This window comes from Puntigrus tetrazona, chromosome 5 (assembly GCF_018831695.1).
Source record: "Puntigrus tetrazona isolate hp1 chromosome 5, ASM1883169v1, whole genome shotgun sequence".
Lineage (NCBI taxonomy): Eukaryota > Metazoa > Chordata > Actinopteri > Cypriniformes > Cyprinidae > Puntigrus > Puntigrus tetrazona.
Window position 1 is genome coordinate 20,312,334 of NC_056703.1, and position 12,449 is coordinate 20,324,782.

The 12,449-nt window shown below is 38.9% G+C and overlaps 1 protein-coding gene and 1 long non-coding RNA gene across 2 annotated transcripts; one reads left to right on the forward strand and one right to left on the reverse strand.

Annotated features, from left to right (window-relative positions):
* Window positions 1-7,508: 7,508 nt before the first annotated feature.
* On the forward strand, window positions 7,509-8,085 carry LOC122345857. Its single transcript, XR_006251044.1, has 2 exons — window positions 7,509-7,691; window positions 7,798-8,085. It is a non-coding gene; the product is annotated as an uncharacterized LOC122345857 (long non-coding RNA).
* Window positions 8,086-8,584: 499 nt separating this feature from the next.
* LOC122345827 (nucleus accumbens-associated protein 2-like) lies at window positions 8,585-12,232 on the reverse strand. The gene is given in 6 exon segments (XM_043240311.1): window positions 8,585-9,794; window positions 9,796-10,040; window positions 10,324-10,421; window positions 10,637-10,742; window positions 10,877-11,053; window positions 11,150-12,232. Coding segments are annotated over 6 exon segments (1,713 nt in total). The 5' UTR covers window positions 11,946-12,232; the 3' UTR covers window positions 8,585-9,503.
* Between the last annotated feature and the right edge of the window lie 217 nt (window positions 12,233-12,449).

Consider the following 12,449-nt stretch of genomic DNA (forward strand, 5'->3'; position numbering starts at 1 on the left):
CTTATGAATTCATTTAAATCTCAAAAGTCTTGTATCTGCAGAGACTCTGTGGGCATCTTTATTTGTTACGTTGTTTAGTAATATTACTATAAATATGAATAAATGTGTTTAATTTAAAATGGGTAGGGGTGATTTTTAATTTGACTTCATCTTCCCCAAGACATAGGCATAAATATGTACAGATAACTTTTACAGCAACAACAAAAGTGTATATATACTGTATACCAAATTAATCAAGTTTTCATATTTATGTAAATATCAAAATGAACTTGCTGCTTTTAAAATTAATAGTACTTTTTCTAACAATTTTTATTTACAATTAATTACAATGATTTATTAAATTCTAAAATGTTTATTTCTAAGTATATAGATCTTTTTTCTTTTTTGGACTCCAGTGTTTTTGGAACGTCTGTTTTTTCCAAAGTATTTTTGCAGATTTTTTGCATTGCATTAAATATCTACAGCAATCAATATATATATATATATAATATATATATATATATATATATATATATATATATATATATATATATATATATATATATATATATATATATATATATATATTCTTATTATCTTTTTTACATGATTTTTTTAGAAAAACCTAAATATCAATAAAAACTGCTCAGAATGCTAATAAACCGTATAATTCTAAGGCGATAATATGTTTGTTAAATGTTTTAACTGCTAAAGAGAGATAAGAAAGCTTATGATACAGAACTGCATGAGAAGTGTGTTTAAATGCTTAGATGACCCACTGAATTATACATGAGTTTAGTGATTCTTTGTGCTTTTGCACTGTGACTGCCCCTCCCTCCACGTCTCATACTTTCTATTGTTATGAGACCCACACACACACACACACTCACACAAGCACACCTGAAGAAAACACTGAAGATCACAGTACTGGTGAGCAGGTAGTCTAAATGACATTTTCTGACCACCCAGCTTTACAAATGATTCCCGAATGGAAAAAGCAGTATATGAGCTATGAGGTGAGTTTGGGTTTTTGTTCCTGGATACATTCCTAATGTTTTTTTTAAACTTTCAGGCTTTTATAGACTCTAATAGTTGTATTCGAAACTTAATGTGATTAATTAACCAAAAATAAAGTAGAGTAATGTGTTATATTTCAGGCCCTGAAATCTCTGTTGAACAAGGAAGATAGGCTTAACCTCATTTGTTATGGTAAGAGCATAAACACGTTGGGTCATTTTCACTGCTGAACTGAGAGCGTTCCACTATTTAAATAATGTATGATATCCATTTGCATATTTGCAAGATTTTTACACTGTTAAGTTAAAAATGAGTTAAAAAATAAATGCTGGCAAGACATATTTATGACTGTCATATACGGCAGTATAATGTCATAAATTATTCCCTTTGAAATTAAAGGCATGATAGATTTCGACTTTCTATGGCAGGTATCCTCACAATATCAAAGGTGAAGCAGGTCAAATGAATCATTAATAATTTTGCAAAGCTGAATGCTTAATAAGGCAAAGGATTAAGATGTGTGCAGGGAGTAAGTGAATAACGTTTTAACTCAATTTTCATTCATCCATCAGTAATAATAAAACACTTTATAGGAAAAAGTCAAAGGTCTGTGACAAAAGAGTTCTTCAAAAGCTGCGAAGAAGAGCTGAACAAGGTGAACCTCTTCTTTTCAGGTAGACAACACTAAAGAACCGTGTGCAGATCATTTACAATACACGTGGATACATACTATTACCTTTTTATATTTAATAGAGAAGTTATTAGAAGCTCACAACAAATTGGCAACATTTGGGATTGTAGCCCAGGAAGTTTCTGGATCCAGAGTTCAAGGGGATAACTGTGTCATCGGTGTTTTACCACCTACCAAAAGAAGAAGAACCAATCTGAAACAAATCAAAATGGCAGTTGGTGAACTATACCTGAGTTTGGCCTTTCTGCAAACATACCAGGTATTCCTGAAAAACTTTGATGACAAATTTATAATTTTCAATATGCCTGATTATGCTGGAACTTTTTTTTTTCATCTAGGAATTCAACTACAAGTGTTTCTGCAGGATCACTGCAATGTACGATTCGAAGTTTGGTTGTGAACATGGCCTAAAATGGAGAAACGAGAAGCTCGATGCATCTCTACTCAACACGGACAGAGGCGAATGTGAACATCTCATGTCTAAACTGAAGGTGAGAACGTAGCCCTGCAACCGTACCTATAGCTCACTTTATTCATCCAGCGCCTTGATAAAACACTGAATGTGATTCTACAGACATTCATGATTCAGCTGGACGGGGGTGACAAGCTGAGAGCCATGAAAAGGCTTGAGGTCCCACCAATGGACAAAACACTGGTAAGAGCAAAAGCCTCACTTGTGAAATAAAAATATGGCTCTCTCTCGAGTATACTAAATCATGTTTACAAACAGACTGAGGGCCAGATTTAACAAACAAGGCAAATTAGCATGAGACTGCAATGCCATAAAAGCACCCATGGGAGTGGAAAATTCTGAGGGTGGTCTACAGACAATGTGCAAATCAAAGAAGCGGTGTCTGTGCCATGAGCGAGCCGGAGGGGTCTGGCCTGGCCGCTTCTGTCGAGTGACCCCACGACCGTAACAAGCAGAGCCCATGATAATCAGGTGTGGGTAACATTCTCAACAACACAGTTAAGATGTTAAACAATGGCAGTAAATGCCAGTAAACCCACTCCTGGAAAACCTATAAATCACCTTGCATCATTCATTTAAATGCTCTCCTCCGTAAATGTTGCACCTGAAAAGGAAACTAATTCACACCCACAAAACTCTATCCATGCCTTTTCATCGCTGATTTGTCACTGTGTGTCTTTACAGTATGTTTTTTAATGCCAGTTTTTGTGAGTTGGCGCAAGTTGTTAGTAAATCTGCCCCAACACACTTTTATTTTTCCTGAAAAGCCATTTAAATCGAAATAATAAATTACTTTAAATAGTGTATTATTGCTTCAATTATTATTTTTATTTAAATTTTTACATTTTTATTTTTTGTTAAATGTCAATTTTATTTATATCATTGTTATTTAAAGTTTCAGAAACCTGTCCTGATATTAACCATTTGCCCTTATAGTGCTTTCCCATACTTTAAAAAATTTAAGCCTAATATTATAATAATTCATATACAGGGGTATGGAATAATATATATACTCCACAATGAAGTTAAAGTCCTTTTTGACTAGTGAAGCCAATTTAGTCAGAATTTAGTAGAAGGATAAATTCATTCAAGACATAACTTTTGCATTATTGAAAGGCTCTTACGTTCGAATCTTTTTTCTTCCGTGCAAAGAAAGTCGGCGTGTGGATAATGTTTCGCATTGGCTTTGCTTGCGGCCTCATCATGGCTTTACTTACCGCTATAGCTTTCAGAGGTTAGTAAAGTCTTTCATTTTCCCCATTTCCCCCTAGACGATTGTAAACAAACTACAACAATGATATTAAATATCTGTAATTCTATTAGATCTCTGCTAACCTTATGCATGAAGAAATATAATTATGATAAAATGGTATACTTCAAGCCATATCCCTCCGTATTTATTTGTTGGTTGTTATGTTCTAAGTAGGTAACGTATCCAATTGTCTTGAAAGTGTTAAATGAAACAGACCTGGAGCTCCTGAAGCCTCAGCTGCAGCTTTACAAGGGAAGTTTCTTGCTGATTGAATTTCTGTTCCTGATCGGACTGAACCTGTACTGCTTTAATATATCAGCAATAAATCACGCGCTCATCTTTGGACTGGATCCCAGAGATCACCTCTCATACCACCATATTTTCGAGGCGAGTTATAGTGAAATCACATATTAGTAATATTATGATTGCAGTGCTGAGGTCTCATATGTTTGCCTGTGTACCGCAGATGGCCGGGGGTCTGACTGTGTGCTGGTGCACCAGTTTACTGGCTAGTCTTCATCCTACTGTGTTGCCAGTCCCACAGCAGCTACACCCACTACTTTTTCACAGCTTCCTGCTATTTCTGCTACTAAACCCTTTCGCCATATTTCACACCCAGGCTCGTCGCTGGCTCGTTGTCACAATGGTAAAACATGACAAAGATAGGACCTGGCTTCTTTTGGTCGTTGTTGTTTTTATTATTTTAGTCTGTGTTTTACTAGAATTCACCGAATTATCCAAGACCCTCTCTGCGGGTTACATTAATACGCCCAGTACAAAAAGGTCCCCAAACTATCACTAGGGCAGTACCCTCTCAAAAGCTACTGATATATACACTTTAGGTTCTAATATGATTTTAAAAATAGTAATATGCACATTTACTAATATGTAAATAAAGTTGAAAGATGAACATTTGTCTGCTTGCATGACATTTTTCTTGTATTTGGCCCAGTTGTTTCTTGTTGGGTATGAAGGCAGCATGTGCGCATACAACTCTTAATTACTGATTGGCCTGATTTATATACAGTAAATAGTCATAAAATTGCAAGGAAAAAAATTTATGTACGCATATTAACAGTACTTCGCAGTTAAAAAAAATTGTCTGTTCAGGTGACCCTATTTAACAGACAAGACGGCACATTTAATTGTGCCTCTTCTGTGTAATTATGTAATAAAAAGCAGCTGCAAGTATTTTATGAAATACACGTTCTCATCTCAGAATACACGAGTTTCTGAAACGTTCTCATCTCAGGTGACTGATGAGATGTACTTATTCTCATTGAATCATTAATTCAATTGATTCATTCAAAAACACTGACTTATTCATGAACATCCTATGATTTATTCTCTTTTAGTTTCATTTGGACACTTTTTGTTGGCAGAGCAAAAAAATACCTTCAATATTGCTTCTAGAATGTAAGTTTCCTAAAAATGTGAATATCTTAATTTCATACGTTGTATATTAATATCATACGTAAAAACAATATCAGACTTGCGAGCATGCTGCTGGTCTGAAGATGAACAAGGCTGTGATTACTAACATTAGCGACAGCTGTGTTTAATTTGTATTAAATTAAATGTCTTAAATTATATTTATATATATTTAATATATATATACAGTATACACTATACTTGTACATATAACTTACATTTCAGAATGTTGTTGGTACAACAATCCAACCTTGGCAGACACGTCAATGTTCATGTTGAAGTCTTTATTAATAACCAGGGCATATGTATTTTCACCTAGAGCCTTGCTATCTCTGCTGTATACAAAGTTTTACCAATAGTACACATTTTACCAGCGGTCCTCTCAAGAGAATGCATCATCATATCGGCGTCCTCATTTATGCTTTAAAATGTCTATATTACAGAGTAAGGTCTTGGCAGCCCCTTTTCAGCCTGTGGGCTTTGCAGAATGCTGGCTAGCTGATCAATTCAACAGCCTCAGCCCTCTGTTACTTGGCTTGAGGGATCTGCTGTGCTTCTATACGTATCAGATCAACTGGAGAGACATGTGGTCTGACAGGTCTCTATCCGCAGGTAACCATCTAATTGCTACTGCATTTGTGCCTCAGTATTATTAGATCATATTATATGCTTAAAATGGGTCACAGATCAAAGTAAAATTAAGTTTTAGGACAGAATTACTTGTCAAAGTTTGTAGAACTATATGTTTCAAGAAACCTCTTTATACTCCTGTCTTGTTTTCTCTTGATTTTCTTCTGTTTGTTACAGTGAGTCTGGACCGTGGACATTATAGTATGTCTGTAACCTGTCTGATCCAGTGCTTTCCACCATGGTTGAGATTTGCACAATGCCTGAGGTGCTTCTGGGACACTGGGCACACGCTACATCTCCTGAATGCAGGAAAATACTTCACTGTGTTTCTTATGGTCACATTCGCCAGCCTCTACAACGTGGCCAGAGGTACCGTTAGAGCACAACATTTTAATTTACAGAGAAAGCTTTACACGTCCAGCACTGATCTAAACTGATTGTATTGGTTTGAAGACAAACAAGTGACCGAGAGCACCTTTAGCATATGAGAATATGTTCTTACATTTTAACCAAAAAACTAATCTAAGAGTATCTACAGAGGTTTAACGGTTAATGCAAGGGCCTTGAAGTGTATAATAGATAATGTTCAGTTTAACGTGTGTGAGTGTGTGTGTGTGTGTTTGATAGAGAGATCTGCTCTGCTTGTGGAAGAGAGGATATACCTGTATATATGGGCCGTGGCTACCTGTACAGGTGTTGTAGTTACAGTGAGCTGGGATTTAAGGATGGACTGGGGATTACTTCAGGGAAATGGTCTGCTAAAAGACGAGTTGGTGTTCTCCCAACAGGTAAAAGTTAATATACAACTGTAATACTGTAACACAATTGTAACAACTGAAAAACCTTTATAGTTCTTATTAGGTTTAATAGTTTTTTTTTAATCTGAAACTGTTAACATGATATAGAGCATTTGGGATATTAAAGGAATGGTTCGCTCCAACGTTTTGGTCTTATCTTCACACAAAGCTAAAATATATCAGGGGCATAGAAACACATATTTGAAGTTTTGCTATTTAGGTTAGATTTGATTGGCCAATGGGCTGGTTTTGTTATACAGATCTGGCATCACTGTTTATTGACTATCATTTAATCTATCGGATATCATTTAAAATGCATTAAATGAAAAAATAAAGGTTTATAGAGTTATGATTTATATTTTATAGATATTGTGCTGTACCCATGAATGTCTATGTGACCCGCATGGTACTGATTATTCATTCTCAAAAGTTAAAACTTATTCATGTAGCAGGTGATGTGAACTGGGCCAGACATTTTTTGGTAGTAGAGATACCATTGTACTACTTTCTGCGCTGTCAACATTTCAGATCCAGCATATAGGTATTATTTGTGACAAATCACAGCTTGTTGTTTGGGATTTAGTCTATTTGGTGACAGTGCAAGCTTTTAAATTTCAGGCCAAAAAGTTGGCATTAAATAATTCACTAGGGGTTAAAGTGACCTGCAACAGCTCTAGAACAGTCTTTAATAATGAGAGATGTGCTCTTTCAGTGGTATTACTATGCAGCCATGCTGGCGGATGTGCTGTTGCGGGTCTCCTGGGCTATAAATATCCTCCTGGCTCAGATGAAGGATTCAGCTGCAGCTGCCACAGCAAGTGCCCTGCTGCACCACTGGAAGTCCTCAGGTTAGATTTCAGTCACATGCTTTCAGCAGCAAGACAGCAAGTATGTAAACTTGTAATCCGGGATGATCAGTGCAAATTACATTTTGCTATAATTTGATTTTAAAGTAGCTACTGAGTCATATGACAAATATTCAGGATTATATTGTACCTTAACAAACCATTTTATAAACTGTAGAGAAAGAGTTTTTGAAGTTGTAAAAAATATATATACATTTAACAAGAAAATACTATTTCAGTCTTTGTTTCAAAGACTCTCATTTACTTTCATTCCTAAGTGGAAATTGTTTTCGATATAGGAAATATATTTTTAGAGGTTATTTGACTATTTATCAGAATATTTACTATTTGATGTATTCACTCCCTAAATTGTTTCGTTCTGTTGAACCAGACGTTTTATTTGGAATCTCTTCCGGCTGGAAAATGAGCAACTGAAAAATTGTGAGAAATGTTGTGCCGTTCGAGATTTCTGCAACATCTGGAGACGTCTGGAAAAGGATCAGGATGTGCTATCTAAAGACCATCACAAAATGAACACACGTGCCACAATATGCAGTTTACTTCGCCCAAAACGCAGGTTATTTTCTGGACAGCTGCTGAATCAGTTTTAAAAAGAATTGTTTAATAATTCAAAGAACATTGTTCATTTTTCAAATATCATTGACTGTGTTGTTCTTTTTCAGGGTAAAGGAGACAGAACTGCCTGTTTGGAGAACAGATGCAGAGATTCATCTATGCATTTAAGAAAGAAAATCTGTCTGTATGACTTGAACAAAATTTAGTTTGAAATATTTGATCATGCAGGTAGGCAAATGAAATGTTAATAAGAAAATAGATAAGAAAATGATAATCATATTAACAGTAATGAATTCTGTAACTATCTCTGTTCATCTAGACCTTACTGAGGTATTGTAAGTAAAACTATACTAACGTTTTCATGTTTCCTTTACGATAAAACAGTTTCATTGTAATCAAGCAAAAGTCATTTTTAACCAACAATAATAGGCATAACCTATAATTATCCCTCAAAATAATCCTTTCCTTTATTTCGCTTCAAAAACAATCATACAATCACGTTTCAAATGTCCAGACCAGCTGATATGCAAAAAACAGGCAAGCATTTACTATACAGCAGCTTGAGAACAAGAGTAAGATTAAAAAGCTTGAGAGGGAAAACTGAGAGTCCAGGCTACTCTCTAGAGAACTGTTGTTCTCTGTTCAGCTTCCCTTACTGTACTGAACTCAGCAGTCCCACAGTCAGCTTTGTACATAGCAACCCCACTGTCCTGCTGGAGTCAAAGCAGTATAGTTGATTTCTGAAGCATGTAAGTCGAGTTATATTAAGGAGAGCCTTTGTCCTTCACTTGTTTTTGCCATGCAGAAGTCCATGATCCATTTGTTTCTGTAATTGGCAAGAGTATTTAGTCAGAAATGCCAGAGCTTGTGCATCACATGCATTCATAAAAACGCACTGCAGATTGCCTTAATGTACTGGGCTTGTATATGTGCCGGTATTTACGTATGCTAAGTGGCTTCTTTAAAGATCCTTACAATGTTTTAGACAGTTGTGCTCAAATGTTTGCATACCCCTTGGGGAACCAGTATTTTGTATTTTTTTTTTTAAATAAGATCAGGAAATTGTTTAGTTTAGTAGAAGAAGCATAAAAGATATTTGTGTGAATTTCATAAGAAAAACCAAACTACACAAAAATCCTAATCGGATGTTTCCATACCCTTGATTCTTAATATTGCAAGTTGCCTCAAGCATCACAGTTTTGCACCAGTCCCTCAATTGTCCAGAGCAGAAAAGCTGGATATCAGCATTATATAGCCACTGTAGGGAAGAACTCAAATGTGCAGAGCATGCTGGGAAACCAAATAACTTACTGGACCTGGAGGCTTTTTCAAGAACAGCTTAACTGCTCAGGACAAAATAGAAACTTATGCACAACTATCGCAAAAGACCTACAAACAATCATTGATGCTTGAGGAGGCAATATACAATATTAAAATCCAAGGGTATATAAACCTTTGAAAAGGGTCAGGTGTGTAAATTTAATCATTTTGTCTTGTGGAATAAATGTAAATATCTTTCAAAGAGCTTCTTAAGCTGAGTAATAAACTAAAATGCAATTGTTATGATCCCTCTATTTTAAAAGAAACAAACATTTTGTAGATTCTTCAAGAGGTAGATAAACTTGTATTCACAACTGTATTTAATGCAGACGTTTTTCAGTCTGTCCTGGAAAAAAATGTTGTATGTCCAGTCCCCATGATCATGCAGCTTTAATGTAATGTTCAGTGGCATGGGAGGTTGCCTTTACTGATAATGATCCTTTTTGGTGTGAGAAGCTGCAGACCAGTTTTTAATAGTATGAAGTGGGGGACATCACTGATCGTCTTTTAGTGGTCTCTGTCTGCTCTGTTCCTCTCTCTGTGATCTGGGGCTGCTGGTTGCACGCTCTTTTTCCCCTTTCTTGCTGGCAGGGTTGAGGGCGAGCACGCTGGCCGCTCTCTCGGGACTCTCCGGTAGCCTTTCAACTTCCTGCGGGTTGTCTGGCTCTTTAACTCGGCTTGGCTCAGTCTTGGCTTCTTCACTTTTTTGGGACCTCTCTTCCATATTGAAGTGAGAGCCATTCCTCAGTGTCTCTCTACAGTCTCCATAGAGATGCTGCTCAAGAAGTCAGATTTGACGCTGCCAGGTGTTTGAACTCTGACTCAAAGGGAAAGCCACCGCCTGGCTGGGTAGCTCCTTCCACCTGGCTCAGGACCGCAGTACCCCTGTACACCTCTATCGCCTCCGGAAGCATGGACTTGATCTTGGGGAGCCAGCGCTTGCGAACTCTCCGGGCATTGGTGCACATGTCTGCGGCAATGACATTCATCTCACTTTCTTTGAAGTTAGGGGCAAAGTTCTGACAGTAGACTAATGATAAAGCAGAGAAAGAGGGAGAAAAAAAGGAATATTAATGCCTCAAGTCAACATTGAACCTTTTACTTCTACAATGTAACATATTTCCGAATGAAAAAGGATGTCGGTAAATGTGGGTAAGGTGAAACCAGTTGAATCAGGAAAAGTAGAAATTTACAGGCGGGGAAAGTTGTGAAAATTTTGAAGACTTTAAAAAAAAAGCAAACCAAGGAACAGCAGCATGTATTAAATAGAGTCAGTTTTGATTACTGTAACAGCATAGAGAAGGGTCACTCACGTTTGACTGTATTGAGTATGCGACTGTCCAGTGGTTTGCGATTTGGATCACAGTTGGAAGAACGTATTCCAGTCCCACAGCTGTCAGCCAATGTGTTCCTGCAGTCAAAATACCATAGTCAACCACTGGAGGGCACACACACAATATTTTTCCAAAACACCATGCGGTCCTTATAGTTACCAAACACAATATACTAAACATTTGAATGTGAGAAGATTGATTCCATCTCTGCTTGGCTATTTTTACTGCAGAACTGAGCTCTTGGTATTTCAGACAGACACTACACTTGTTACATATCTGTAATGTTTCAGACCTGTCAAAAAAAGCAGCCAGAAGACGTCTCAGCAAGACTTTATGTTTGACCCCAGCACAGAGGTGACAGTTCATAAGCTGCCCACGAGTCATGAAGACACCAGATCCTTCCACAGCACCAACAACACAGAAACAAGGAGACCTTAGCTCTGAATCAGTGACTCAAATGACTCAGTCTGAACTGATAAATAATTCAAATGGACATGGAGTTTCAGACAGGCTGCTATTATTCAGGCCTCACCTGCAATCAGCTCCAGCCTCTCTCCAGGGTCGCCCTCCGTGTAGAGAGCAGGGTGGCAGCGGTAGCCGATCTGGCTGATGAGTCCGGCAGGCAGAGCCTCTCTGTCTCCTCCTAACAGCACACAGAAACGGTTCTCCAAGGACAGAGGAAGGGAGGACACCTCCATCTTCTCTTGAACTGGGAAGACACACAACAGATCACACTCACAGAGATAAATCCGTAGTGTTTTGGGTTGCAATGGGGCAAAAGAAAAGTCTGGTAAAAGACATTTACTGCTATATATCCCGGACGAGCCGCCGAAGATCTTCCCATTTGTCAGGCTCTCATACGAGTCGTCTTCAAAGTCTTCCTCCTCATTTTGGTGTGAAGTTGGGCTGTCTGTGGTCGGGAGGCTAGAGGCACCGGGACTGGCGTGATCTCGGGACGAGTGCTCATAAGCATGCATCACGGGTATGACCCCGTTTGCGCCACCACTCGTGTAGAAAAGAGTGCCATTCCTTGAAGATCTGCCCCTAGGTCCCCTGTCCTCCTCGGAGTGCTTTAGCTCCCCGTTCTGAGCACACACCGGGGTCTCCAGCTTCTCTTCCTTGATCTTGCAGACAGTTGTGGGCTGGTCGCCTAGCAACAGGGAGGAGTTGTTGTTGTTTGGACTCGGGGGATCGTCTGTGGCAGATGTCTGCGAGTCGCAGTATGGAGCACTGGCCTTGAACATGAGGTCCATTCCTCGCTCTACGATGTTCTGGATCTGAAGGTAGCCTGCGGTGTACATGACCATCAGCTGATCGCTGGCACTCACCGTCATCCTGCCCGTGTAGCAGAAAGACAGGATCTGCTGGAAGCAGGATGGGGCCACGGACGAGGGCAGCTCAAAGAGCGTCTGGGCACTTCCGCTGAACAGGTCGCGGAAGTAAAGGCTGCTAGCTGCCAAAACGGCGCGGTGGGCCTTGAAGGCCTGTCCGTTGACCATGATGGCCACATCGCAGTGCTGGCCCAGCAGCCGCTGTTCGTTCAGGCTGTCCAGAACAGTGCTGCCGAAGTTTGGGATCTCCATGTGCAAGAGCTGAGACATAATGCCCGTTTCAGATCTCTGGAGAAGACAGGATGTTCTCACCAGACATCTAAGACAGCAGAAAGTCAAAATGAAGGTGGACCGGCTCGATGAGGCAACAAACAGAAAATGACTAGATTCAAAAGTCACACAATGTTTATCTGGTGCAGACACAGCAGAAAAATGCGACAGAAATGCTGCACAGCAACTCCCTTGGTAAACAGCTCTCTTCACCCCAACATTACTAGAGTCTGCATGTTTGGCAACTCAGCATAAGCTTGCCTGGAGTATTCAAAAGAAGCTGAAAAGTGACCCACAAACCCACCCACCCGCCCACCCTCCCTCTCCACCCCGCCACTACCTGACCTCTATAGCAGAATCTTCCGAGATGAGAGAGAGAATGCGGCCAGGCTCCTCACAGCAGCTCAGCATGAGGAAAGGTACCTTGAGAAGCAGAGAGATACGTCTCAATCCGTCCTCTTCCTCCCGCACAGGACTGAGCCAGCGAGGAGAGGGAAAGCAAGC